Source organism: Heloderma suspectum, chromosome 3 (assembly GCF_057233095.1).
Source record: "Heloderma suspectum isolate Gila_16-S chromosome 3, 16-S_ref, whole genome shotgun sequence".
NCBI lineage: Eukaryota > Metazoa > Chordata > Lepidosauria > Squamata > Helodermatidae > Heloderma > Heloderma suspectum.
In genome coordinates, this window is record NC_139460.1 from 266,732,330 (window position 1) to 266,756,528 (window position 24,199).

The following is a 24,199-nucleotide window of genomic DNA, read 5'->3' on the forward strand; positions in this document are numbered from 1 at the left end:
GTGCATTATCTCTGATCTTTTTAAAGCGAGATTACTGGGGGAAGGCAGGGAAGATGTCCTGGTGGTTGATGATGTCGTATAAAGGACCTGCAAACTTCCATAAGTGGCCAATCACGAGCGTGCAATAAATCGCTCCTGTGGAGAAGCCCATTGTGTGCGCGACCTTCTGAGAAACTAGAATGCTGGTGACTCAGGAGGTAAGGTACTGAAGACTGGCTGCTAGAAGTCCTGGTTCAAGACACACACGGTATTGCCTTAAAATGGGTGCCAAAGGACCAAAAAGAGGGGGAAGGGGCAGAAGGTGGTACATTACTGGATTTGCTGACCAACTTTTGCAAAAATCCCTACAAGGGGCTTGTGGGGAGGTAGAATATAAGAGGTGCCTTCTTCCCCTCTACAAACTACTTTCATTGATTGGCAAGAAAGGCTGGAGGGCCAGATGCAGTATCATCTGGGTCCTAACCTCTCCCCTATGACCACCATCCTCTTACAACATAAGGCAGAAAGCTAGCTTTGGTCATTGCATTAAGCATAATCCGTGCTTTCGTACTCATGTTTTTATGACCAGCTGTGAGCCTGGTAATCAATTTGGGCATGTTTCTGGCAGGTATAAATGCCATTGAGGTCACATCTTCACTAAAAACGTAGATTGGTTGCATAGCATGCTAATTGTCATGGCTTTCCCTTGTAGGGTTGTCATGGCTTTCTTGTAGGTTTATGCTAGGGTTATTTAACCCTCACATAACCGGCAATAGCCAGATTCAGACAACACAACAACTCCCTGATTGGGGGTTGCATATTCAAAATGGCGGCCGGCATGCACTGCAGCTCCTCAAGGGTTAATTAACTCACAGTGGACTGTCATGTCATGCAAACCAGCCCTACATGCATACAATTGTACACAGGTAGAACTTCCTTAATAGGTGCTCAAACAACCCTCTCATGCATGTGTGGGGATTAGTGGGGGGGCACCTGCAAACCAGGCCCAGTGTTGCTGCCATGCCTGATGGCCACAGCCCCAGTGGCAGCACATTCAACAGTCATGCGAGACGGAGCCTAAACATGAGGGCATTTGTTTGAAAATCCCTTTTACATAACTAGTAATCCTTTTTCAGGGTTCCCCATCATACAGAGAGAGACCTACATGTGAACAGTTGTATATGCATAGATTTCATATAGACATATCCAGGAAACAACAACCAAAAATGTTGTAAGGCACACAGTTGTTGTATATATGATTTCGGTAAATATATATTATATTATGTAATGGATGAATAACGTACCCTGCATATATAAACAAAAACCATATCACATTTGTGATGGGGATTCAGTGTACCAAGGCTAAAAAAGAATAAACAATAAATCTATGGACAAAGGTAAATTCAATTATATTCAGTCTGAGTAACAAAGTACAACAAGCCCATAGCTCAGGGGTTGCATAACTAGACAGGCATCCAGTAATGTATCCGTTTCGTAAATCTTCATCAGAAGTTGCCAAGTAATGCTAAGAATTCTTGCTCTGTGAACTGTAAAAGCAATGCTAGCAAATCCCCATGCAAGGATTTAAATAACAACAATGAACACATGAATAATGTATCAGATGGAGTTGGTACAGTGCTGCCCGGCTCACAGCCAATACCTGAGCCTCCATGGACAGCTGGGAGTCTAAAATGACCCCCAGGGCTGTGGACCTGGTCCTTCAGGGACAGCCACACCCCATTAAACACCAGATCAACCTCCCCCAAACTCCCCTTGTCTCCCACCAGAAGTACTTTGGTTTTGCCAGGGTTCAGTTTCAGCTTAGTCCTTCCCATCCAGCCACTCACTGACTCCAGACACTTGGACAGGGTTTCTACATCCTCCCTTGGTGAGGATTTAAATGAGAGGCAGAGTTGCGTGTCATCTGCATATTGGTGACACTGCACCCCAAACCTCATGATGATAGTCCCCAGTGGCTTCATATAGATGTTAAATAACATTGGGGAGAGAATAGAACACTGTGACACCCCGCAAGTGAGCAGCCAAGGTTCTGAATTCTCCTCCCCCAGAGCTACCCTTTGGTACCTTCTGCCAGAGAGGAAGGAATGGAACCACCGTAATAAAGGGTCCCCTATGCCCAACCCCTCCAGGCGATCCAGGAGGATACCGTGGTCGATGGTATCAAAAGCTGCTGAGAGATCAAGGAGAACAAGGAAGGCGCATTTGCCCCTATCCAAAGCCCTCCTCATATCATCCACCAAGGCGACCAAGGCCATTTCTGTCCTATGCCCAGGCCTGAAGCCTGATTGAAATGGATCCAGATAATTGGCTTCTTCCAAGTGTGCCTGCAACTGCAATGCTACCACCCACTCAATCACCTTGCCCAAAAACGGCAGATTCAAGAACGGGCAAAAGTTGTTCAAGTCTTGGGGATCCAAGGAGGGCATCTTTAACAGTGGTCTTATCACTGCCTCCTTGAGGGCTGATAGCATCACTCCCTCCTCAAGGAGGCATTCATCACCACCTTGATCCCCTCCCTGAGTCTCTCCCTGCAGCTCATAATGAGCCAAGATGGGCAAGGATCAAGTAAGCGGGTGGTCAGCCCTAAAGATGAAAGCACCTTGTCCACTTCCTCAGGAGGAAGAAGCTGGAACCGATCCCACACAACCAGTCTGCCACTGGCCGCCCCTTGTCCACTAACTGTATCCACAGCACATGGAGTAGCACTCCTGATCCGGTCAATTTTATCTGCAAAGTGCTTTGCAAACTCATCACAGGAGGCCTTAGAATGCTCCACTGGTTCCAGAACAACTGGACCGACCAGGTTCCGGACCACTTGGAACAGCATCCTGGGGTAGCACTCTGCAGGTGCAGTAGAAGCAGCATAAAAATTATTTTTTGCTGCTGCTATCACCATGTGGTAGTCTGAAGCTACAGCTCTAACCCATGTCTGATAATCTTTGGAGCAAGATTTCTGCCACCGGCGCTCTAGCCGTCTCACCTCCGGCTTCAGAGCTTGCAACCATGTGGTGAACCATGGTGCAGTCTGAGCTCTGTTCAGGGGGAGTAGGCGTTTCAGAATCACCCGGTCTAATGCCCCAGTGATTGCAGCATTCCAGCCATCCACCAAGGTCTCAACCAAGCAGCCGTTGGTGTGCTCCAAAGAATCCCCAAGCGCAGTCAGGAATCCATTTGGATTCATAAGACGACTGGGGTGGACTATCTTAAGGTAGTGATCTGACAAGGGGGGGCTGGATATACCCCCAATTTCCAGATCACTCCCTGCCTCTCTGGAAACAAACACAAGGTCTGACACATGACCGGCTACATGGGTAGGCCCAGTTGGAATAGGGTGCAGCTCCCAGGAAGCCATGGTCTCCATGAAGTCCCGAAGTGCCCCCATGAGGATGGCTTCCAAATGTACACTGAAGTCCCCCAGTACCAACGAGTTAGGGGACTGCACATGCACATCAGAGACCACCTCAAGCACCTCGGCCAGGGAGTCTCTTGTGCAGCAGGGTGGACAGTATATGAGCAGAATCCCCAGAGTGCCCTTCGGGCCCAACCTCCAGTACATGCAATTAGCAACCCTGGTCTCCCGGAGAGGGAGTCCGGTGAGGACCACGGACTCCCAGTAGATAACAGCCTCTCCCTGACCCCCAGCCCTCAGCTGCTGCACATACAAAAATCCAGCTGGGCAAATGGCCGCAAGAGTAGGAGCAGTGGCCTTGTCTAGCCAGGTCTCCATAATATATGCCAGGTCCACACCCTCATCCAGGATCATGTCATGGATGGAGATGTTTTATGGGCAACGGACGTGGCAATGGAGGTCACTCATTACACATGTGGTTATAATCTCTGTTAGAGTTCCCTAACACCACCTCACAGAACAATTCCCAAGGGTCTCTGGAAAGGGGAAATAATTGATAATTAGTAATCCAAAAATCCACAGTTGTGCCACACCTTTATTAGGACCAACCAAATGCCACAAAATATTGTGCAAGCTTTAATGTTCACAGAACTCTTAATCAGGTTAGGTGATACAAAAAAAATGGGATGGGGAAGAACAGAAAAGTTAAAAAAATGAGGCCAGATGTTGTAGCCATGAGGTCTGCAGTTTAGACCCAGTCTGAAAATGAAGATTAAAGACTGACAGTGCAATCCTATGCAAGTCTGCTCAGACATGCCAGGTATAGGATTGCAGCCTGAGTGAATTAGAGAGTAATCCTATGGCCCCTAGACAGGTAGTTCAGATTCCTGGATCTGAGGTCAGAGACAGCACTCTGCCCTCTGGCCCAAGAGTCTGAGCTCCCCACCCTCTCCCCCTCATAGCCAGCGCAGAGAGAATTGCGCCAGCTGCCTCTCCGACCTTGTAGATGTCACCTTGGAGAGGAGGGAAAGGGGGTGGTTCTGTGAGCAGGGAGGGGAGGAGACTGGGGAAGCAGGGATACAAGCTATCCCCAGCCGCCTCCCCTCCCCAGAGTCCTAGCTCAGTGGGCAAAAACGTCCGTCTAGCAAAAATGCAGATCAGGAGAAGCTCCCACTCTGCACAGGATGCCCATCAGCCTCCAGATTTAGAGGCTGACAGGCATCCGGATAGTATTGCGCCCTTAGTCACCAATATGTATTGCAGGCATCTGATTACATCTAGTGTCCTGGGACAAAAAAGCAATGGCTGACCCCCACTTTTGAAAATATAAAAGCTGGCTATAACTCAGATCTGCCTCTTGCCCTGGGTGAAACACACAGGTTCCAGGGTAAGCAGAAAGCAGAAGTCAAGAGAAACATGACAGTCTTTATATTAGTAAAGCCAGAGATTAATTTTAGGTGGTGCACTAGGTAAAAAAGGCAATAGAAGCTAAATTCTATAATATTACTTAGTGATTGGGGGGTGGGGGTGGGAATAGAACCGTTAGAATGCAAATTCCTTCTTTAGGTGTAGAAAATAAGCTTTCTGTGATGGTGGCTAAATATGGTATCTTCCAAGACACATGGTCCATGATGAAAAGAATCCAAAATCCACAGTTGGTGATCCAGTTTGTCTGTAGTGTAAATAAGGGCAGCATCTATGTGTATCTTACAAACGATTGAAAGTAACCATTAAAGGGACAGAGGTTCTGAAACATGAAAAACAGTTGGTATGAAACACTCTGTCCTGCTCAAAAGGTGTTCATGTAGTTGTGAACATTTGCTTTTACTAAATAGTCTTGTTGTTTACTTTGCATTTAGGCTGAAGTAGATTCAATTGATGTCCTAGAGACATATCGTGGGAAATGTGAGCCAACATTTCTCTTTTATGCTGTAAGTTGGTGCAAAAGGCTGGCTTCGCTTTTGAAATTTGAAACTTCTTTCAAATATGTTTGACTCTGCATGCTTTCAGACTGAGGGCTCCTAGTGCTAACGATCAGTAGATACGGTACAGCCTTTCCTACTTCTCCTCCTTAATGTTTTTTTCCTGGTAAGAAATAAAATGGAAGAAGTGGGGGGGAAACATGGGAGGTCTACAAATGGGAGACAATATTGTCTGGATCTCCCATAAAACTCCATGAATGTGGCTGTGCAATTGCACAATAAAAGCCTCATCTAGAAGCACCTTGGATTCTTTGAACTCCCCCCCCACACACACAGAGTATTCTGATGAGTATTAACTTTCCTAATAAGACTGCTTTCAAATTCGTATGAAAGGCCATTTTCCTGTTCCCAAATATTTGCATGCAATAGAGTGCAATTTTTGTTGCTAGTCTCAATGAATTTGCTGGCAGCTGGGGATGCATATTATCAAAGGAAATTGTATTTTTAACCTTTCAGACATTACCGTCACAAACAACTTCTGTTTCACCTAATTCAATGTGTGTGTGTCAGAGAATATACTGTTATCAAAAATACTATCCAGAGTAGTTATACATTAAATTCCTTTTAAAATTTCCTGAAAACTCATCCCTTTCCTTTTTTCTTCTATATTTCTCAATTCTTTAATATTGGACAATACTGCCTTAAAAAAAAAATTAACACCTTGACTTTACCTTACTGTATTGTGTCTATTAGACTATTAGTCTCTGGGCAGGGTCTTATAATTATTTTAAAGTGTGTGTTGCTTATTAGTTGATAGGTGCCATAGAAATAATCCTTTATGATGATGAAAACTCAGCATTTTAACTGATTGTCCAGTGTGACTTATATACAGCAGCCAGGTTCACACGATCAAAACAAGCCATGGTAGCTTGTTTTAATCCCTGGCATGTGCCAGCTGCAATTCCCCTTATTACCCACCTAGACATGGCTTGTTAATGACATCCAAACCCAGGCAGCATGGCTTGTTTAAGGGGGAAACAACCCTCCAATAACCTATGGCCTGTTGCATTTACCTATGGCCTGTTGAGGGTGGTTTCCCCCTCAAAGAAGCCATGCCGCTCTTGGCGGCTAATAAGGGAAATCGCAGCTGGCACGCACCTGTACATGCCAGGGATTAAAACAAGCCATGGTGGCTTGTTTGACTGTCCAAATTGGCCCAGTAACTTAGTGATCCTGTAAGGTATCCCAGTATTATTAATACTAAAGGCCTGTTTTCTTCCCTTTTTTTGGCCCACTGTCTAGATCTGAAAATAGAAAGTTACCCTATTGCTACACAGCTTGTATTTTCTTTATAGAGCATTGTGTGACATATGTATTCACTCAAATAGGAAAAGCCTGAGAAGTTCCTTCTTTCCATTGTTTGTCTCTTGCAATTTGCACATGAAATTCTGGCAGGCCATTGCTCAGTTGATGTAGTTCCTGGAAAGTCAAGGAAATATGGCCAAGTGTCACTGATTGCTTCCAAGAGAACAGTCAGTGGTGCCAAGTGGTATGAAAGTCAAACGACTTGATTGTAATTGGGGGGGCAGGGGGGATAATAATCCCAGTTAAATCTTTTTAATTGATTACATGTTTGGCAGTTTATCAATTAAATTTGCATACATTTATATATGGGCAAACAATATTTTTTAAAGGAAGACACATACTTTGTTTTTAGATGTTGCATGCATGACATAGCAGGCATTGTCTTAAGATGTATTCATTCCCTCCTATATGAGAGAAAAGGAGGAAACGCCTCTTTTAAGATGGCATTTGCAATCTGCAGTTTTTTCAAGTGCTTGTATTAAAAATATTCATTTAAATCTGCTGCCTGATTAACTGGAACGCCATTTTTGTCAGTTAAAATGGTTTAATTGATTAAGGGCGCAATCGCGGCCGCCTCCGAACTCGGAGGTGACCACCTATCCAATGCAGAGTAGGAGAAGCATGGAGGGGATCATTCCGTCTGCGCTTCTCCTGACCTGCATTTTCAGCTAGACAGCCGATTGCGGCTGTCTAGGCACGGGAGGGCGGAGCGGGGGGAGGAAGCTGCTGTACAACACATCCAATGTACATCTACAGGCATTCCTGCCCTCCCCGCCCCGGAACACCCCCTGGAACGCCCCATTTTGGCTGCTCCATGCTCCTCTTGCGAGTGTGGAGCATGGTGCTGTTCTGTGCTGCCTGCGGGGCAGCGCAGTAGAGGGGGAAGGTCAGTTCTCTGGGAACCGACCTTGGAGCGCGGGCTCCGAGGTCAGTTCCTGGAAAACCAGATATCCTATGGCCGTCTAGCCACTGTCTAGCGGCCATAGGATTAATCCCTCCATGATTAATCAATTCAACATTCAATATTGCAACCCGACCTGGGAGGCATTCCATGCTTCCATCCTCTCTTCCCATTCTTGTCAGTCCTATACTTCTCTGTCTTCAAGTGAATATAAGACAGGATTTGTCTGTATAGAAGCCAGCCCATGCTGAAAATACAAATTATTGTTTGCAAACTATAATACCGTATTGTATGTTGACCCAAATTATATGTCTAAACTCGGTTATTGTTTTCTATTTCCTTTCAGGGGGGAGAGCTAGTAGCGGTTGTAAGAGGAGCAAATGCACCATTGCTACAAAAAACCATTCTGAAGCAGCTAGAGGCAGAAAGAAAAGTCTTGGATTATGGAGCAGACAGAGTGGTGGTAATCTAGTCCCTTGCCATGTAGTTGCCATCCCTTTTAAGTGGAGTTATTAGAATCATAGAGCTGGAGGGGGCCTTATAAGCCATGTAATCCAACCCCCTGCTTGATGCAGGAAATCCACATAGAATCATAGAATAGCAGGGTTGGAAGGGGCCTACAAGGCCATCGAGTCCAACCCCCTGCTCAATGCAGGAATCCAAGACAGAGCATCCCTGACAGATGGCTGTCCAGCCTCATCTTGAATGCCTCCAGTGTGGGAGAGCCCACCACCTCCCTAGGTCATTGGTTCCATTGTCATATTGCTCTAACAGTCAGGAAGTTTCTCCTGATGTTCAGCCGGAATCTAGCTTCCTGCAACTTGAACCCATTATTCCGTGTCCTGCACTCTAGGATGATCAAGAAGAGATCCCGGCCTTCCTCTCTGTGACAACCTTTCAAGTACTTGAAGAGCGCTCTCCTATCTCCCCTCAGTCTTCTCTTTTCAAGGCTAAACATGCCCAGTTCTTTCAGTCTCTCTTCATAGGGCTTTGTTTCCAGTCCCCTGATCATCTTTGTTGCCCTCCTCTGGACCCTCTCCAGTTTGTCCGCATCCTTCTTCAAGTGTGGTGCCCAGAACTGGACACAGTACTCCAGATGAGGCCTAACCAGTGCTGAGTAGAGGGGAACTAGTACTTCCCGGGAATTGGAAGCTATGCTTCTGTAATGCAGCCCAAAATAGCATTTGCCTTTTTTGCAGCCACATCACATTGTTGGCTCATATTCAGCTTGTGATCTACAACAATTCCAAGATCCTTCTCGCCTGTAGTGTTGTTGAGCCACGCATCCCCCATCTTGTAACTGCATCTGGTTTCTTTTTCCTAGGTGCAGAACTTGGCATTTATCCCTATTAAATGTCATTCTGCTGTTTTCTGCCCAGCGCTTCAGTCCATCAAGATCACTTTGAATTTTGTTTCTGTCTTCCAAAGTATTAGCTATCCCACCCAATTTTGTGTCATCTGCAAATTTGATCAGCATTCCCTGCACCTCCTCCTCCAAGTCATTCATAAAAATGTTGAAGAGCACTGGGCCCAGGACTGAGCCCTGTGGTACCCCGCTTGTTACCTCTCCCCAGAGAAGATCCCATTGATAAGCACTCTTAGAGTCCAATTCTGTAGCCAGCTGTGGATCCACCGGATCGTTGTTTCATCTAGCCCACTTTGAGCTAGTTTGCTCATCAGGATATCATGGGGCACTTTGTCGAAGCTTTGCTGAAGTCGAGGTATATAGTGTCTACAGCATTCCCACAGTCCACAAGGGAGGTTACTTGATCAAAAAATGAGATCAGATTCATCTGGCAGGATTTGTTATTGACAAATCCATGTTGGCTTCAAGTAATCACTGCATTATTTTCAAGGTGCTTACAGATGGATTGCTTTGTCTGTAGTTCCCAGGTTCCTCCTTTTTACCCTTTTTGAAGATAGGGACAACATTAGCCCTCCTCCAGTCAGCTGGCACTTCACCCATCCTCCATGATTTCTCAAAGATAATAGACAGTGGTTCTGAGAGCTCTTCTGCCAGTTCCTTTATTACTCTAGGATGCAGTTCATCTGGCCCTGGAGATTAGAACTCATTCAAAGTAATTAGGTGTTCCTTGACCATATGACTATCGATCTCAAGCTGCAATCCTGCCCCTTCAGCCTGTACTTAACCTTTGCCAGGGGGGTCATAGACCCTCTTTTGGGAGAAGACTGAGCCAAAGTAGGAATTGAGCACCTCTGCCTTTTCTTTGTCATCTGTTATCATTTTGCCATCCTTATTTAATAGCTGAACCACCGTTTCTTTCCTCCGTCTTTTACTATGCACGTAGCTAAAGAAAGCCTTTTTGTTGTTTTTAGCATCCCTCGCTAACCTCAGCTCGTTCTCAGCTTTAGCCTGCCTGACGCCATCCCTGCAATTCTGTGCTACCTTCCTGTACTCTTCCTTTGTTGCTTGGCCTTCTTTCCACTTCCTATATGTGTCCTTTTTTGTTTTCAGGTCATCTCTAAGCTTTTTGTGAAGCCACATTGGCTTCTTCTGTTGTCTTCCACCTTTTCTTCTTGTTGGAATTGTTTGTAATTGCGCCTTGAGAATTTCCTTTTTTAAAAGCTCCCACCCATCTTGGACTCCTTTTCTCATTAGCGTCACTTGCCATGGGACCTTACTGATCATTGTTCTGAGTTTATGAAAATCAGCTTTCCTAAAATCCAGGGTACATGTTTGACTACACTCAGCTTTTGCTTCCCTTAGAACCAAGAACTCAAGTACAACATGGTCGCTTTCCCCCAGAGTTCCTGTAAGTGCTACTTTATCCACATCTAGACCATCTCTGACAGATGGCTGTCTAGCTCCTGCTTGAAGGTTTCAAGCAAGGGAGAGCCCTCCACCCTGGCAACTGGTTCCATTGTTAAACTTATCTTACCATCAGTAGCTTTCTCCTAATGCTCAACCAAAATTTATCCTCCATGAACTTCAGCCCATTAGATCTAGTCCCACCCTTTGGGGCAGCAAAGAACAAATATTTGCCCTCTGCTATGTGACAGTCCTTCAGGTGTTTGAAGAGCACTATCACATCCCCCCTCAGTCCCCTTTTTGCCAGGTTAAATATAAGTCTCAAGTTGACAGTCTGTGAAAAATTCTAACCTCACAAATCCTGTTCTCCTTGGTTACCTTCCTAGAGCCAGAAGATGATGTCCCAGGCAAATCCTCACCCTTCAGGAAGAAGGCTGAGGATATCCAGTATTTTTTTTAAGTGACCTGGCCACTGTTGGTTGCAGTGGGAGTAAATGCTCTCTTCTTCCAGACACCTTTGCTGAATGTGGGGTCCAATCACACATCATGAGGCTGAATGTTCAGTCCTGGATCTTCACCACATCTACACACTTTAAAAAAATTAAGCTGATATCCTTAGGTATTTGCTACTAATTTCTATGTGGAATTCCACAGAGAGTGAATCATGCCAGGGGAACAACTCTGGTCCCATGATTATCTCTGCTTAGGCACATTGTGCAATGCTACTGTTCTGCTAGCTTGGGGAAGTTACTATATATGTATGTACATATGTCTTATACTTCTATACTGCCCAATAGCCAAAGCTCTCTGGGCAGTTCACAACCTTCTGCAATCTACTGTCCAGTCCTGGCAAGGATGAGACCACTGTGGAAATGAAGGAAGGAGGTCAGGCAGTGGTCTGAAGCAGATGGCCGAAGCAGGGAAATGACAGGCAGGGAGTGTGTATCTATTGGAAGGATGAGAAGACGAAGCAGAAAGCAAGAGTGGTCAGAATCAAGTCCTCCAGATCCCGGGACGGGTCCCAGGAACAGAAGACTTGTTCTAACCAATGCTAGGCATGAACTGGGACTTTACAAGGGAACAAGGCCTGGGAGAAGTAGCCAAACTCAGGCACTATGTACAGTTTGCATAGTTCCTGAGCTTGGTTACCTCTCCCAGGCCTTGTTTCCTTGCCAGACAATGGAATCCTTAAAGGGACAGTTCTTGAGGCCCTTGGTGGCAAAGACGTTAGTTCCTTGGTTTGGTCTGGAGCAGGAGCTGCAGTCCCTGGGGGTCCTGGCTTGGGGATCTTGGATTCTGATGGTCCCTGGATGCTGGACTTGTGCTCAGTTTCAAGGCCCAGATTTGGTGTTTTTTTGTGGGTGATGCTACTGACTCATTTGGTGTCTCTACCTTCAAGTCAGTGTCCAAGTCACAGCTGATAGTCTGGGTCGTGATATGTAAGGCCCTGTAGGCACAGGCATTCACCTGTGGAGAATTTTGTGGTATGGCTCATCTCCTCCTCTGGGCATCTTCCACAAATAGTGAGAATAACACACAGCTTCTTCTTCAGCTCCTTAATATTTATGAACAAAACAACACAGGCATAATATGTTGTTGTTGTTGTTCAGTCGTTCAGTCGTGTCCGACTCTTCGTGACCCCATGGACCATAGCACGCCAGGCCTTCCTGTCCTGTGCTCTCTCCCGGAGCGTGCTCAAGTTCATATTCATTGCATCCGTGATGCTATCTAGCCATCTCATCCTCTGCCGTCCCCTTCTCCTTTTGCCTTCAGTCTTTCCCAGCATCAGGGTCTTTTCCAGGGAGTTTTCTCTTCGCATTAGGTGGCCAAAATATTGGAGCTTCAGCTTCATTATCTGTCCTTCCAATGAGCACTCAGGGTTGATTTCCTTTAGGATGGACTGATTTGACCTCCTTGCAGTCCAGGGGACTCGTAAGAGTCTTCTCCAGCACCACAGTTCGAAAGCATCAATTCTTCGGCGCTCAGCCTTCCTTATAGTCCAGCTCTCACAGCCATACATTACTACTGGGAAAACCATAGCTTTGATTAGACGGACCTTTGTCGGCAAGGTGATGTCTCTGCTTCTTACTGTGCTGTCTAGGTTGGCCATAGCTTTCCTCCCAAGGAGCAAGCGTCTTTTAATTTCATGGCTACAGTCACCGTCTGCGGTGATCTTGGAGCCCAAGAAAGTAAAATCTGTCACTGCTTCCATTTCTTCCCCTTCTATATGCCAGGAAGTGATGGGGCCAGATGCCATGATCTTCGTTTTTTTAATGTTGAGTTTCAAACCAGCTTTTGCACTCTCCTCTTTCACCCTCAACAAGAGGCTCTTGAGATCCTCTTCGCTTTCTGCCATTAGGGTGGTATCGTCTGCATATCGGAGGTTGTTGATAATTCTCCCAGCAATCTTAATTCCGACCTCTGATTCATGCAACCCAGCATTTCTCATGATGTACTCTGCATATAAGTTAAATAAGCAGGGTGACAATATGCAGCCTTGTCGTACTCCTTTCCCAATTTTGAACCAATCGGTTGTTCCATGTCTGGTTCTTACTGTTGCTTCTTGACCCTCGTACAGGTTTCTCAGGAGACAGGTAAGGTGGTCTGGTACTCCCATCACTTTAAGAATTTGCCAGTTTGTTGTGATCCACACAATCAAAGGCTTTAGCATAGTCAATGAAGCAGAAATAGACGTTTTTCTGGAATTCTCTTGCTTTCTCCATGATGCAGCGAATGTTGGCGATTTGATCTCTAGTTCCTCTGCCTCTTCTAAATCCAGCTTGTACTTCCGGTAGTTCTCGGTTCGCATACTGCTGAAGCCTAGCTTGTAGGATTTTGAGCATCACCTTGCTGGCATGTGAAATGAGCGCAATGGTGCGGTAGTTTGAACACTCTTTGGCGTTGCCCTTCTTTGGAATTGGAATGTAAACTGACCTTTTCCAGTCTTGTGGCCACTGTTGAGTGTTCCAGATTTGTTGGCATATTGAATGCAGCACTTTAACAGCATCATCTTTTAGGATTTTAAATAGCTCGGCTGGAATACTGTCATCTCCACTAGCTTTGTTGTTACTAATGCTTCCTAAGGCCCACTTGACTTCACTCTTGAGGATGTCCGGCTCAAGTTCAGTGACCGCACTATCATGGCTATCAGGGACATTCAGATCTTTCCTGTATAGTTCTTCTGTGTATTCTTGCCACCTCTTCTTAATCTCATCTGCTTCTGTTAGGTCCCTGCCTTCTTTGTCCTTTATCATGCCCGTCTTTGCACAAAACGTTCCCTTGAGATCTCCGATTTTCTTGAAGAGATCTCTAGTCTTTCCCATTCTGTTGTTTTCCTCGATTTCTTTGCATTGTTCATTTAAGAAGGCCTTCTTGTCTCTCCTTGCTATTCTCTGGAACTCTGCATTCAGTTGGGTATATCTTCCCCTTTCTCCCTTGCTTTTCGCTTCCCTTCTTTCGTGAGCTACTTGTAAAGCCTCATCAGAAAGCCACTTGGCTTTCTTGCATTTCTTTTTCTTTGGGATGGATTTCGTTGCTGCCTCCTGAACAATGTTACGGACCTCCGTCCATAGTTCCTCAGGCACTCTGTCTATCAGGTCTAATCCCTGAAATCTATTCCTCACCTCCACTGTATATTCATCAGGGATATGATTTAGGTCATACCTGAACGGTTTAGTGGTTTTCCCGACGTTCTTCAATTTAAGCCGAAATTTTGCAAGAAGCAGCTCATGATCTGAGCCACAGCCAGCTCCAGGTCTTGTTTTTACTGACTGTATGGAGTTTCTCCATCTTTGGCTGCAAAGGACATAATCAATCTGATTTCGATATTGACCATCTGGTGACGTCCATGTGTAGAGTCGCCTCTTGTGCTGTTGGAAAAGAGTGTTTGCTATGATCAGCATGTTCTCTTGGCAAAACTCTATTAGCTTTTGTCCTGCTTCATTTTGTACACCAAGGCCATGCCTGCCTGTTATCCCGGTGATTTCTTGACTTCCTACTTTAGCATTCCAATCCCCTATGATGAAGAGGACATCTTTTTTTGGTGTTAGTTCTAGAAGGTGTTGTAGGTCTTCATAGAACCGATCAACCTCAGCTTCTTCGGCATCAGTGGTTGGGGCATAGACTTGAATTACTGTGATGTTGAATGGTTTGCCTTGGATTCGTACTGAGATCATTCTATCATTTTTAAGATTGTACCCCAGTACTGCTTTTCCCACCCTTTTGTTGACTATGAGTGCTACTCCATTTCTTCTAAGGGATTCTTGCCCACAATAGTAGATATGATGGTCACCTGAATTAAATTCCCCCATGCCTGTCCATTTTAGTTCGCTGATTCCCAAGATGTCGATGTTCAATCTTGCCATCTCATGTTTGACCACCTCCAGCTTACCTTGATTCATTGATCTGACATTCCAGGTTCCTAAACAATATTGTTCTTTACAGCATCGGATTTTCTTTTCACCACCAGACACATCCACAGCTGAGTGTCCTTTCGGGTTTGGCCCAGCCGCTTCACTCTTTCTGGCGCTACTTGGAAATACCCTCTGCTCTTCCCCAGTAGCATATTGGACACCTTCCGACCTGAGGGGCTCATCTTCCGGCGTCATCTCTTTTAGCCTTGTGATACGTTCCATGGGGTTTTCTTGGCAAGAATACTGGAGTGGGTTGCCATTTCCTTCTCCAGTGGACCACATTTTGTCAGAACTCTCTGCCATGACCTGTCCGTCTTGGGTGGCCCTGCACGGCATAGCTTATGGCTTCACTGAGTTACACAAGCCCCTTCGCCACAACAAGGCAGTGATCCATGAAGGGGCAGTCATAATATACAGAATAATTATAACAGCTTGTCAATAAAGCCAACTCTAGAGAGATTAAAATGTAACACACTAATGTATCACATACTGGAGAGGTAAAACAACAAAACAACCTATTACTAAAAATAACCATAGTGGATTGCTAAAAATGAGTCTTAATAAAAATGTTTTAGATGTTTGTGCTTTCTAAAACAGTCTGTGACCAGCATTCTCTTATGCTCTGATGACAGATCCAGGATGAAGCCCTTCCTAAAGAAGAAGAAAGCACTATTGTTGGGAGGGAGGAGGAGGAAGATGATGGTGAGGAAGATGAAGCAGGTATGTGATTTTACTCAGTGGCATGGCCAGCGTGCCACCCTATAGTTAAATTTCTCATTGTATAAGAAAGTGAGTGATCCCAGATACTTTAGATTTGATCACTGTTCTCTCTACTTCATAACAGTATTACTCATCTCAAATGGAGCATCTTCTGGGGTATGCAAATAAATGAGACTTGCACTGTCAAAAAACTTTGTAGTGCTTTAAAATGCCAAAGGAGACCAAGTATAAGGTACTTGGATCCAGTGCTAAGGTAACCTCACTTTCTCTTCCTCCCAATATTCTTGAGAAATCCAGTCTCAGAGGTTAAGAAATTAAGCACAAAAACTGAAAGGGTATTTCAGTGTAATTGCCTCATGCTGTTTCAAAAGGCTGAAACAACAATTTCATGATTTAAAAATCAAACCAATATTCTTCCTTTGATGTTGTTTTCAAGATTTACATTGCTTTCTTCTTATGCTAATTTCCTTTATTTTTTTCTTCCTAGATTAATTAACTGGTTTGTCTTCTGGGACTGGCTTTGCAACTGCCCTTTGGGAGCTAATGAGAAATGTTACAGACAAACTTCCCTTTACATTAGAGTAAAAAATAAAATGTGTCACCCCCAGCTAACTCTTTGCTGCAAGCAGTAGACACATGTTTCAGGTAGAGGTGATCTACAAAAAAGTCCAAATGTCAAAAAAAGCAATGTTATCTATCTGGCAAGTAGTGCATGTAGCTGCCATATTGGAATCCATGGGGGTGTTTCCACCAGCGATTTACTTGAGCCTGCTGCATGCTGAGGCCATAAACTGGATTTCCTGAAACTGCTTAAAGTCCGATTCTTTTCCTTAAGTTGGGTTCCCCCCGGTATAGTTGTTGTATACCCCAGCCCCGCTTTGACCTCGGGTATACTAGCCTGGTCTGGGGGTGTGCCCTTCACCATGACCCCAGTCAAGGGGTGTTTCCTCCCATTATGCTGAATGGGGCTTGCCCTCTGAATGACCACAGAAATTATAGAGTGTGTCCTCAAACTGACAGGGCACATTTTAAAGCCCAATTCCTTAAGTGTGATTAAGTGCAATCTGGAGGTTCCAATTCATTGCCTTAGGAAGTAAGTACTTCACTACTTCCTTATAGAAATCCTGTGCATTAAAATGGGGGCTGGTTTCCATCTCTTTTCCACAACAAACCCATTAGCATCTCCTCAGGAGTAACTCCCATTGTGCTAAATGAGGCTTGCCTTTGAATGCCCACATCAGAACTTACAGAGATTCCCCCTCAATGAAATGGCACATTTTGAAGCCTAATTCCTTAAGTGCAATTAAGCACACAATCTCCAGGCTCAGGCTCATTGCTTTAGGAAGTAAGTACTTCACAGCTTCATTATAGATATCTTGCAGGTTACAATGGGGGCTAGTTTCTGTCGTTGTGTTTACTGCTCTCTTTCCCACAACAAACCCATCACTGTCTCCTCACCCATTGTGGTCAATGAGGTCCTGTGGGTTAAAATGAGTGGGTTTCCATCTTTGTGTTCTCCCCACCCCTCTTTCCCAGCACAAGCATATGTGTGTCTACTCGGAAATAACTCCCATTTTGCTCAATGAGGCTTACTCCTGAAATGCAGGTGCATCTGGACTTACAGGGGAAAGGAGAAAGGGGGGGGAGGGGGGAAGCCTCTCTTATTGGTTGAGCAGCCCCTGCCAGTCAGATGACCTTCACTTCAACCCCCACCCCCCCATCAGGAAGTATGTTCTGTGAAGCAATTTTTACTGGTCTGGAGAATCTACTCATGGAACCCCGCTCACAGCGAAGCCGATTCCTTTTTAAAAATCCGGTACTCCTTCATTAGCTTCTCCTTCCGTTGTCGTGGAAACATGGCCCAAGATGGCTATCATTAAATTATGTTCTGATGAATATCTCAGCCCCTACTAGTGACACTAATTCAACATAGAATAGGTGCTAGATTAGATATGTATTACTTATGGCAGTATTATTATTATTATTATTTTTACAGACAATCAGGTTAGTCTTATTCAGATAACGTATCTGAGAACATGTGGACAGGGGAAGCAGGATCATGCCTGCTGTGCCCATACATTGATCTGAAGAAACAAACAACTAGGCAATGAACAGAGTAGGCTGTATACCCAGATTTGGGTCAATATGTTAATGGGGAGCAGAAACTGTGGCTGCAAATTGCGCCCAACACTCAATCCATATCTTTGGATATATTACCATACCTGGATGGACAGCATTTAACCATTTTCTTTCTGATGATACATCACCATCATCAATAGCTGGACTTTCCCCCATATTGTCTCTACCAGCATCTGAGTTCAACACCATTTGGAATGTCACAATGTGATATAAAACAATTGTAGGATGCTTCAGAGAGCAACATTCATAACTTTGGATCAGGAATTATACCCCAAAGCACATTAACTTATCTTCACTCAGCCAGAAGAGACTGACAGAATACCCATTTGATTTGGAAGTTTCTGTGCCATCATGGTTTATTTAACAGCTATTGATTGGCATTCCTCTACCTGAGGGCCTGGAGTTTGTTGGTAAGAAAGTATTTTCAGAAAACACTGCCATCAACATATTTAAAGGTAAATTCAACTACCACACTATCAGAACACCCAAGGTAGCATTTGAAGCAATATAGCACATGTTGATAACTAATTAAGGGTGCAATCCTGTACACACTTACCTGGGGGTAAGCCCCATTGAACTCAGTGGTGCTTACTTCTGAATAGACATGCATAGGATTGCTCTGAAAGTGGAATATCCAGTTCCAGTGAAGGATTAGATTATATTGTTAGCAATTTTCCAGTAGCTGTTGCATTCAGAAACAGTTAAGCCCAAAGGAATGCTGTAAAAGAAGTAATTCATGTATCTCCCAATGGTTATCACTCAATCTACTTGAAGAATATGTGGAACAACATTCCCATCAAGATATCTTCAGTAGCAGATAAACAATTTCGAGAGTATGGCATTGGCTGATTAGATTAAAACACTTCACATTGTTGGCAGAATATGCATGATCTCCAGTGAACTACTGGAGTCAATGATGTCATTTTGTTTTCTTCATTGGATACTGTTTGGTAGGATTTTATTTAATTCTCTGCCTTCTGCAGATTTCTTGGCAGTCTTTCAGTATGGCCTTTGGGTGTAAAATAAATGTAGTGAGTATGATGCCAACTAGGGATTTTAGAATGCTGAAACAAAGGATCAACATGTAGCTATCATGAAAATTGCCGTAACTGTCTTAAGTCAACAACTGTCCTACACTGAATGTATGTCTTAATTATTTGTACAATTCCAGCAGGTGTACTTTGATTAAGCTGACTGTGAACCTTCCTCGAGACATATTATGCCTTTTGGAGATTCTGAGATGTATCTCCCATGCTTTCTTGGACTCAAATTATGCTGTTGGTTCCATTGTAATGTTTGCTTAAGGCCCATAAGGTTTCATGTCAAGGTAATCTGAAGCAGAACAGAGCTGATATAGCAATTTTGCAACACATTTTGGTATCTAATAATGAATAAAGTGTACATTTTCAGCAGCCACATTCAAATCCAATATGACAACAGAAATGTTATGACGTATCTCATACAATGTTGGTTTTGTCATTGAAATTAATTTTCTAACCCTAGTACGGATTGAAACATGTGAATTCACAATAGCTGCCTTGGATTCCAATATGGTAGCCACATGCAATATTTGCCAGATTTACAACATGACTTTTCTGAGATAGGTAGACCACCTCTTACCTGTAATACATGTTTGCCTCTTGCTGCAATGACTTACCTACAACATACAGAGATGTACACCTTACTATTATCACTTCCCACAACGGTTTTCATCATTCATAGAATCATCGAATCATAGGGTTGGAAGGGGCCTACAAGACCATCGAGTCCAAGCCATGCATGTTTCTGGTGTTGTTTTTCTCTTCAATAATACTTGCACCTGATCACTATTTTAATAAAGAATTGCAAGTGTTTATGGATTTGTTTTTCTTTTTTATATCCCCAATTTAGAGCTATGCCATTTGACCTCAGTTGGAAGCTGTGGGATGATTCATTACAGAGAAACCATGAGGATTTCTTTGTGAAAAGGAGATCCACTATTAGAAAGTACATACAGGTCTCTGAAATTCTTTCACTTTCTCTAGTCAAGATTCTCTCAAAATACTATGGGTGCCAGAGCTCAACATGCATTCTCCAAACAAGGAATGCAGTGAGGTACTGGCCTACTCACACCATTTTAGCATAAGTAGTAGAGCAACTAATTTGATCTGTGCTTTTGTTCACAATCTCTTTGTACAAAAAAAATAGAATGAACCACTCTGTATTTGGAAGGGTGTAACAGTATCCTTACCAGGTTGCACCAAGAAAGATTATCTTGTTCTATACAGCTTTTTTCCCCTTTCAAATCAAAATCTGCATGTGAGATTGTAAATTAGACTTGCAAGGTTTAAAAGCACAGGCTTCTATTATATTAACGAAGGCAGCAATCCTGTAGCCACTAGACACTGTCTAGAGGGCCATAGGATATGCTCATTTCTGGCAACCGACCTCAGAGCCCGTGCTCCGAGGTCGGTTCCCGGAAATCTGACCTCCCCCATTGTCCGCGCTGCCGCGGAGAAGCCCCATCCTCCACATTCAGAAGACGAGCGTGGAGCGACTGAAAAGGGGTAGGGCGGGGGGGCGTTCTGGGGCAGGAAGAGCGGAGCTGCTTGTCTTCTGAGTGCGGAGAACATCCGTTGTGTTGTACGGCAGCTTCCTCTCCCAGTCCCCCCCCCCCCCCGCTAGACAGCCGAAAATGGCTGTCTAGTGAAAAATAGCAAGGCAGGAGGGGTGCGGAGGGAACGACCCCCCTGTGCCAATCCTGCCTTGCTTAGGATAGGCGGCCACCCATCTAGTTAGGATTGTGCCCTAACTTACTATGTAATCCTATGGTCCTGCTCCCTTGCTACCTGAACTTTTTAAAAGCACTTGTAGTAGTGTGTTCCAACAGCACAAGAGATGACTCTACACATGGACATCACCAGATGGTCAATATCGAAATCAGACTGATTATGTCCTTTGCAGCCAAAGATGGAGAAGCTCTATACAGTCAGTAAAAACAAGACCTGGAGCTGACTGTAGCTCAGATCATGAGCTTCTTGTTGCAAAATTTCGGCTTAAATTGAAGAACGTAGGGAAAACCACTAAACCATTCAGGTATGACCTAAATCATATCCCTTATGAATACACAGTGAAGATGAGGAATAGATTTCAGGGATTAGACCTGATAGACAGAGTGCCTGAGGAACTATGGACGGAGGTCTGTAACATTGTTCAGGAGGCAGCAACGAAATCCATCCCAAAGAAAAAGAAATGCAAGAAAGCCAAGTGGCTGTCTGATGAGGCTTTACAAGTAGCTGAGGAAAGAAGGGAAGCAAAAAGCAAGGGAGAAAGGGGAAGATATATCCAACTGAATGCAGAGTTCCAGAGAATAGCAAGGAGAGACAAGAAGGCCTTCTTAAATGAACAATGCAAAGAAATCGAGGAAAACAACAGAATGGGAAAGACTAGAGATCTCTTCAAGAAAATCGGAGATCTCAAGGGAACGTTTTGTGCAAAGACTGGCATGATAAAGGACAAAGAAGGCAGGGACCTAACAGAAGCAGATGAGATTAAGAAGAGGTGGAAAGAATACACAGAAGAACTATACAGAAAAGATCTGAATGTCCCTGATAGCCATGATAGTGCGGTCACTGAACTTGAGCCGGACATCCTAGAAAGTGAAGTCAAGTGGGCCTTAGGAAGCATTACTAACAACAAAGCTAGTGGAGATGACAGTATTCCAGCTGAGCTATTTAAAATCCTAAAAGATGATGCTGTTAAAGTGCTGCATTCAATATGCCAACAAATTTGGAACACTCAACAATGGCCGCAAGACTGGAAAAGGTCAGTTTACATTCCAATTCCAAAGAAGGGCAACGCCAAAGAGTGTTCAAACTACCGCACCATTGCGCTCATTTTACATGCCAGCAAGGTTATGCTCAAAATCCTACAAGCTAGGCTTCAGCAGTATGCGAACCGAGAACTACCGGAAGTACAAGCTGGGTTTCGAAGAGGCAGAGGAACTAGAGATCAAATCGCCAACATTCGCTGCATCATGGAGAAAACAAGAGAATTCCAGAAAAACATCTATTTCTGCTTCATTGACTACGCTAAAGTCTTTGATTGTGTGGATCACAACAAACTGTGGAAAATTCTTAAAGTGATGGGAGTACCAGACCACCTTACCTGTCTCCTGAGAAACCTGTACAAGGGTCAAGAAGCAACAGTAAGAACCAGACATGGAACAACCGATTGGTTCAAAATTGGGAAAGGAGTACGACAAGGCTGCATATTGTCACCCTGCTTATTTAACTTATATGCAGAGTACATCATGAGAAATGCCGGGTTGGATGAATCAGAGATCGGAATTAAGATTGCTGGGAGAATTATCAACAACCTCCGATATGCAGACGATACCACCCTAATGGCAGAAAGTGAAGAGGATCTCAAGAGCCTCTTGTTGAGGGTGAAAGAGGAGAGTGCAAAAGCTGGTTTGAAACCCAACATTAAAAAAACTAAGATCATGGCATCTGGCCCCATTACTTCCTGGCATATAGAAGGGGAAGAAATGGAAGCAGCGACAGATTTTACTTTCTTGGGCTCCAAGATCACCGCAGACGGTGACTGTAGCCATGAAATTAAAAGACGCTTGCTCCTTGGGAGGAAAGCTATGGCCAACCTAGACAGCATAGTAAGAAGCAGAGACATCACCTTGCCGACAAAGGTCCGTCTAATCAAAGCTATGGTTTTCCCAGTAGTAACGTATGGCTGTGAGAGCTGGACTATAAGGAAGGCTGAGCGCCGAAGAATTGATGCTTTCGAACTGTGGTGCTGGAGAAGACTCTTACGAGTCCCCTGGACTGCAAGGAGGTCAAATCAGTCCATACTAAAGGAAATCAACCCTGAGTGCTCATTGGAAGGACAGATACTGAAGCTGAAGCTCCAATATTTTGGTCACCTAATGCGAAGAGAAAACTTTCTGGAAAAGACCCTGATGCTGGGAAAGACTGAAGGCAAAAGGAGAAGGGGACGGCAGAGGATGAGATGGCTAGATAGCATCACCGATGCAATGAATATGAACTTGAGCACACTCCGGGAGACAGCGCAGGACAGGAAGGCCTGGCGTGCTCTGGTCCATGGGGTCACGAAGAGTCGGACACGACTGAACGACTGAACAACAACAAGTAGTGTGTGCGTGCGTGCGCGTGTGCTTGCGTGTCTAAATAAAATCTGCTAGCCTGTTCATAAGGGAAATCTTTCTAGCTGACTTACGGTGCAATCCTATACATGCCTACTCAGGCATGTACGGCTCCACTGAGTTAAATGGGATCTACTCCCAGGCAAGCATGGATTTTTTAACTGAAGTGATTAATCAAACAGATTAATCGATTAGACGTTGGCAGTCTTGCCCGAAGAACTTTGCATGACTCACATTTTTAACTGATTATGATATTCATTGTGCTCATTGAGCATTTGAGGTTGTTGGATGGAGCAACAGTTTAAAACAAGACGCCCGGCCCTCGCCCTTCGTCACCTTCCAAAATCCTAGCGATGCTGAAACAACAACAGTACGTTTTCCGGAAGCAGGTGCATCTTTCCTTGGCGCCAGAAGGGGGCGCTGTGAAAACGGAGCCCCGCTGATATTGCCGGGGCGGCCCTTTAAGGGGATGCCAGGCGAAGAGGCTCCGCTGGCTCGGGCGGAAGTAAATGGCTGGGGTGAGAAGATCGGGGTCCGGCGGCGGCGGGCGGCGGCGGGCGGCGGCGGCTGACTCGTAGGGCTGCGAGGAAGCCCCTGCAGTTGTGGTCGGGTGAGCCCCGTGGCCTTTGGCGCCTTTCTCCCTCAGGCGCCGCGGAGCGCGTGGCTCGCTGGTTTGGCGTCGAGTAGCCCTTCCTCCGGCGCGCGGGGCAGGGGCAGGGGCAGCCCCCGGTCGCTGTTAGCCAAGAAACACCCAGGCGAGGCGGCGCGCTTTGGGGCGCGCTCATTCCAGCCGCTTCTAAAATGCCTCGGCATTGCTCTGCATCTCCGCCTCAGACATAGGAAGGGAGGAGGAGGAGTTGTTGTGTGCCCGGAGTGAGCAAAAACAGCCCCAGGAAACTCCGCCGCCGCCGGCCTGCTGTGCCCCTGGGCTGCCTTATGCCCATCCCTCGCCCCTTGGGGTGGTGTCCTCATGTGCCGCCTTTACCGTAGAGTTCCTCCTAACTGAGAGGGTTGACGTAAGGTGAAGGGGGTCAGGTTCTTACATTTACTGGTAGGTAAGATAGGGCCTTTCCTGGACTCGGATAGCTTGGCCACAATGGAACAGGCACTAGTAAGATCAAGACTGGATTATTGCAACGCGCTCTATGTGGGGCTGCCCTAATGGCAGCTCCTGGAGCTGGGGCTAGTGCAGAACGCAGCAGCTCAGCTCTTGTCGGGAGCTGCCATTTTTCAGCATGTAACTCCTTTGCTGCACTGGGAACTGTACTGGCTGCCTTTTCGCTGCATGGCCAGGCTTAAGGTTTTAGTACTAGTGTACAAAGCCCTAAACAACTTGGGACCAGGATAGCTGAGGGAGCGTCTTCTCCCTTACCAACTTGCCTGATCACTGAGGTCATCAGAGCGCTTGTTTCTGGTGGTTTCACATGGATCTGTGGCCCCATTGAAGGCCACCAGGAGAAGAG

General features: G+C 45.1%; 2 protein-coding genes across 7 annotated transcripts in view; both read left to right on the forward strand.

Annotated features, from left to right (window-relative positions):
- Nucleotides 1-19,432, forward strand: part of NME9 (NME/NM23 family member 9) — a 28,168-nt gene extending 8,736 nt beyond the window's left edge. Inside the window, exons 5-8 of the mRNA XM_084846857.1 lie at nt 5,209-5,280; nt 7,884-8,000; nt 15,352-15,439; nt 15,927-19,432. Of these exons, the coding sequence (XP_084702983.1) occupies nt 5,209-5,280; nt 7,884-8,000; nt 15,352-15,439; nt 15,927-15,931 (282 nt within the window). The 3' untranslated portion in view covers nt 15,932-19,432. The remainder of the gene's footprint in view (nt 1-5,208; nt 5,281-7,883; nt 8,001-15,351; nt 15,440-15,926) is intronic.
- Nucleotides 19,433-23,190: 3,758 nt separating this feature from the next.
- VPS8 (VPS8 subunit of CORVET complex) overlaps nt 23,191-24,199 on the forward strand; it is a 119,376-nt gene continuing 118,367 nt past the window's right edge. For 5 of the 6 annotated variants that reach the window (XR_014789555.1, XR_014789554.1, XM_084846858.1 and 2 more), the window contains exon 1: nt 23,226-23,346. The gene's annotated coding sequence lies outside the window, so the exon portion shown is untranslated. Of the gene's footprint in view, nt 23,347-24,199 lie in introns of all 6 variants that reach the window. The other variant, XM_084846860.1, reaches the window with a different exon arrangement.